Source organism: Euprymna scolopes, chromosome 37 (assembly GCF_053919585.1).
Source record: "Euprymna scolopes isolate OS-2025 chromosome 37, ASM5391958v1, whole genome shotgun sequence".
Taxonomy (NCBI): Eukaryota; Metazoa; Mollusca; class Cephalopoda; order Sepiida; family Sepiolidae; genus Euprymna; species Euprymna scolopes.
The window spans coordinates 8,162,963-8,168,646 of NC_136518.1; the positions used below are offsets into that span (position 1 = coordinate 8,162,963).

Consider the following 5,684-nt stretch of genomic DNA (forward strand, 5'->3'; position numbering starts at 1 on the left):
GAAAAAGGTTGATATGCCATAAACAAAAACAACCAACCTATGAACGTCAAGTCAAGGAGTTTGAAAAAAGTACTTTCAGGTAGTGTCTCATTAGCCATGGCTATTGTTGGTTGAGAAGGTTTCTTGTAATTATTATGGAAACAAGCTTAGTCTCGGCAGCATTAAATTTTACCATCCATTTTTGTCGCCCCATTTCACTACAGACTGGAGATCTTCCTCAAGGGTTTCCACCATTGCCTTGGATATGTGTTCATTCATTTTCCCCTCATGTCTGTTATAGAGCGTGGTGTCATCAGCAAATATGCTTATCTCAAAGACAATTTTGTCAGGGAGGTCATTTATGAATATCAGGAATAATAAAGGTTCATGGATTGACCCTTGAGGTACACCCGCATTTATATCATATTGTTTAGATGCAAGACTATCAAAGACAACCTCGATTCTTCCCTTGTTTAAGAAGGATTTAATTATGTTAAGTATTCGTCCTGTAATACCATATGATCTGATTTTCCTGAGAAGACCATCATGCCATACCTTGTCAAAATCCTTAAATATATCAAGGGCTAATTCCCTAGCCTCCTCTGCTTTGTCTAGTGCATGGTATATACGTTCAGAGATTACAGTTAGGATATCCGTAGTAGAATGGGCTTGCCTAAATCCATGTTATAGGTTGGACAGAAGTTTAGCAACTGTAAGGTGGTGGACTAGAACTTGATTAATTATGGACTTAAATATTTTAGTGAAAAGCGGGAGAAGGCGAATGGGGCAATAATTTAATGGGTTAGTTCTTTCGCCAGAATTCTTGTTAACTGGTACTATAGAAGCAGTTTTCCAGCAGTCAGAGAATCAAGATTAAGGCATTTGTTGAAGAGTTTGGAGAGAACTGGAGCAATCTTAGTTGAGCATTTTTTTAATAGTACAGCAGAGAGGAGATCAAGTGCACATGCTTTTCAGGTGTCAAGGTTTTTTATGATACCCTGCACTTGAGAAGAGGTGATTTTTAGATCATCTAGTGTGGTTTCTGCCCACAAAGGAAAATCAGGGAGGGAGTGGTTTTCTGGGTCCAAAGTAGAGTTAGAGGAGCATGTTAGCTTTCTGGCAAGCATGTTAGCTTTCTCGGTTGCCATGCAAACGACTTCATGATTGTTGGAGTGTGAAGGAATTGTTGGTTGACCATTATTTACTGTTGTAGATTTTTTCCAGAAATCACGAGTTCCTAATTTTTGTGCTTCAATGCGTTTTCTGATAGTTTCAGTGTATTCTCTGTTAGGTGTAGCTTTTATAAACTTTTGTCTCTTTGTACAAGTATGATAGTATATAGTCAGTGATATTTTGATGTTAAGTTTGTAAAATATTTTATAAGATTGTCATAAGTGTAGGGTGCTGGAAAACCTGGAAAACAAATAGACACCAATCGGACCTTTGTTTAACGTTATGTTTTTGTATGTATTTTATTATGAACGTTTGTCTGTTTGTACTAGAATAATAGTATATACAGTATAAAATCAGTTTTCAGATTACGCATGATGTTGTGTCGCGGACACTTTCCTTGTATAATTTTGCCATAAAACAGACGCTTGAGTAATCTCTCATCATCCATCCTTGTTAGATGTCCAACCTACCTCATCTGGTAATGTATAATGTATAATCAATTTTTTAATGCATGGTATGCAAGCTCGCGTGAGGAAATCCGTATCAGGTGTAAAAGAATTCCACTTGATGCCCAGAATGTGTCTCAGAAATTTCTGGTTCACTCTCTCCATAACTTTTATGTGTCTTCCATAAGTTGTCCAGGCTTCAGAAGCATAAAGTAAAGATGGTAAAATACAAGATTGATAGACATTAATCTTTGTACGAAGGGTTATATCTCTGTCAGACCATACTCGCCTCTCTAAGCTACCAGAAGCCTTAGTGGCACGCTGTATCCTGTAGTTGACCTCAGCATCCAGAGGTTCCGTCTCTGGCAAGAGTGCTACCCAAATACACGAAGGTGTCAATCGCAGCAAGCCTCCGGTTGTTGACAAAAATATTTGGTTCCACATACAAATTAGCGGTCGGAGGTATGAACATGACCTTAGTCTTTTTAAGGTTAATAGTGAGCCCAAAAGATGTACAGGTCTGTGAAAACAAATCCATGATACCCTGCATATCTTCCTCACTATGAGCCATAATATCAGCATCCTCTGCATAGAGCAATTTACGAATCAGGTGTTGAAAGACCCCTGTAGAAGCATGAAAACTACGAAGATCAATGACCTTACCTGTGGTTCTGAAACGCAAATAAACACCGAGAAAACAGTCATTAAAGGCCTAGAAAAGCATAGTCGCAAAATAAATAGAAAAAAAGTGTAGGTGCTGGTATATCACCCTGCTTTACATCGATTGAGGTGAGCATCCTAACTTTCTTAGAATTGTCCATAGGGTATTTCTGTTCACCGTATCAAATGTCTTGGTTAGATCAACAAAAACGCGATAAAGCTGAGCACAGTGTCCAGTAGATTTCTCCTGCAACTGTCGGACATAGAAGATCATGTCCATGGTTCCTCTGCTTCGACAAAAGCCACTTTGACTTTCTGGAATGACAGACGGACAGATATACTTTAACAATCTATTGTAATTAATAGATGGAAAATTATTTTCTTTATAAAAATAAAACTACTTATTTAATTTACGTGATTTTTGGAATATGATATTTTCGTTTTGTCATGGGTATATACATCATACAGATTTTTCTTTATTTTTGGTTTTCAATGTGGGTGAATTCTGGACAAGAACCTTATTTTGTTTTGAGTAGAATTTTTAATAATATTTTTGTATACAACATAAAATTTGAATTGTATTTATTGCAGTTAATTTCGAGCCAAGATCAAAGTGTTGTATCTGTTCTTCAGAGGCTACACTCTAATTTCTTGCTCTCTGTCAGCGGAGAAGAAATCCTTCACGACTGAGACAATTTTAAATTTTTGTTTCTTTTCTCAACGTTAAAAACGACCCTGGCGTCTAAGAAAAACTTTGGAAAATTATTTGCCTACGGCTTCCAACAACCTTATCCCACGATAACTCCCACAATCTGTCTTTGGCCCCCTTTTCCCTTGTACAGTGATATAAGAATTGCATCGACCCAGTCCTGGTAGATGGGACACTCCTCCAGGCATCAGTAATAAGATAAAGAATTTCACGAACAAGCTTATCACCCCATGCAAGAGGACTTCCATGAATACTATCAAGTCCTGGGGCTTTCCCAATATTTACTTCCTTGATTGCATCTTGGCCCTGTCTAAAAAAGTTACTCAGAAATAATGGATTTTAATAAATGTAATTTCGTTTTAAAAAACAACAACAACTTGATTTTTCGGCCATTTTTGGCGATGTCTGTTTAAGTATTGAAAACAAAATCTGATAGATTAGTGACCATTCGATAATAATGCGATGAAAATATGAAAATAAAAAATACGCATACATACGCCATGTAGTAATACTTACGTTTTTGTTTTATAATTTGCTTTCGATTAACTTTACATGTTTTTTCCTTTAGGAAACGATTTTTCGAATGTAATTGACTTTACAAGCTCAAGTTAACATTCAAGATGACGAACGGAAGAGCAAGTTCGCAGAAAACAAAATTGAAGAGGAAAAATAAAAAAATAAATTATTTCGAAATAGAGCCGATCTATTTGGTGAATATCACGGATAAAATTAGTATTATTTTATTTAACATTTTAATATTTACATGAGAGATTACAAGTTTCATCTTTATTAATTCTATAATTCGTTGCATGTGCAATTTAATAGCGGAAACTGATAGTTTTGAAAGTCCCTCAATGGGGGTCCTGGATATGACCTTAAACTATATCCAGTGGTGAGGCCCCAGCTTGTGGGCTTTGGGGAGTGTGGAGCCACCCTTTAATTACCATTGCTCCCAGGTCCACTCTGACCCGGAGTGGTAGTACCTGTTAGGGTTTCAATTATGGGTTAAATAGAAATCGACATGAAAACAACAAATATATTCTATTAAAAAAAAATTTTCTTCAAAATCTTTGGATTCAGCATTAAATAACCCGAAAAGGGTTGATATGCTGTAAAACAAAAACAACCAATCATTGATTGCATCTCTAATTTCGTTCTCAGATGGGAACTGAGACATTTCATGGATAAGCTTCTGTTGTGGTAAAAAAAACACAAAAAAACTATTGATGACGTCATCATCAACATCTGAGAGGTTGTCAAAGAAATCAGAATAATGCTCGGTTCAATGAAAGAGAATCTTGTTGGGATCCTTTATAAGAGTAATTCCATCATTCGAGAGTATCGGAGATACAGACAATGTTTGAGGACCAAAGAGTTTTTTAAGCAAAAGATACACAAGCTTGAATCTTTACGGTCAAAAGACATCTGAATTTGATTGGAGAGTTTAGCCCGCCGCTGATTTTTAATTTAGCGGAGTCACCTTTGATGAAAACCTTTATTTGCTTTAAGTGATTTCCATGAGAGGCAGAAAACATTTTATGACGCAACTCATTTTTAGCACTTAAGAATTGAGTAATTTCAGAATCATTATCATCAAACCAATCCTGATGTTGAGATTTGCGGAAGCCAAGAACATCTACACCTATTTCATAGAGAGTGTTTTTAAAATGTACCCACGATCCATCGAAAGCAGAAGAATTAACTATGGATCAAAGTTTTTCACGTACACTTGGATCACATCAATCTGCATGGGAATCTTAACACCACCTGACCGCCACTTCCTTCTTATATAGATTTTCAGCTTCCTGCGTACCCAAAATTGATCTGTGTTGCATTCAGCGCTATACAGGACATGCACACTGCAGACATCTTGCAAATCTTCCCTTCAAGTAACCTTGTTTTTAACGAAGGAGTCCCAGGTATGGCAATCTTTGCTCGCTCTTGCTTTTAAATCATCCATGAGTAAGATTTTTTCAGATAAGGAAATAGAAGAAACAGTACGGCTGAGATCTTGGTAAAACGCTGTGATGGTGTCTTTGTCATGACCCATGGTTGGGGTATATACAGATAAAATGATATTTCAATGCAAACCGTGTGCAAGAACGATACACCTTTTCATGATTCTGTCATTTACACAGCTTGGCTGTTCAATCCTCGTCACCAAATCAGATCGTACTGCAATGTCAATTTCCCCTTCTCGTTTTAGCCCCGATGGCTTTCCTTTCCAGAAAAAAAAGTTGTATCCCGAATCCACTTCCACCAATTGATCTCCGTCACTCAGACGTGTTTCAGACAAAGCCGCAATGTCTATGCTGTACCTAGCGAGCTCTCTTGAAACAATAGCTGTTCTACGTTCAGGTCTTTTACTATCTAGGGACATCTAACAAAGTTCTTGCATTCACCGTTGCAACAGTTAGGTTATTCCTCTCCTAATGAAATTTTGTTTTTCTTTGTTTCATATTTTTCAATTTTTTTTTTTGTTTTTCCTGCAAATATGGAGCAACCACTGACCGCAGGAAGCCGACCAGTTAATAAAAGGGTAGACAATGCTTAGGTCACCTTTTCTGGATCCTTCCCAAGTTCATGGGTGAACAGTGTATCCCTAGAAAAGGCTACTCAGACACCAGATCATCTACCGAAGTCATTTCCACCGCAAAGCAATTTAGTTGACAATGTTAGATAAATCACTGGTCACCTGTGTACAGATTTGCTGTCAA

At 37.1% G+C, this 5,684-nt stretch overlaps 1 protein-coding gene across 1 annotated transcript; it reads right to left on the reverse strand.

Moving 5' to 3' along the window:
* Positions 1–1,938: 1,938 nt before the first annotated feature.
* Positions 1,939–5,347, reverse strand: LOC145261001 (uncharacterized). Its single transcript, XM_080119129.1, has 3 exons — positions 5,059–5,347; positions 2,378–2,573; positions 1,939–2,269 (listed from the first exon to the last, which is right to left on the reverse strand). The coding sequence occupies exons 1-3, from the start codon at positions 5,345–5,347 to the stop codon at positions 1,939–1,941; spliced, it is 816 nt and encodes a 271-aa protein (XP_079975255.1).
* Between the last annotated feature and the right edge of the window lie 337 nt (positions 5,348–5,684).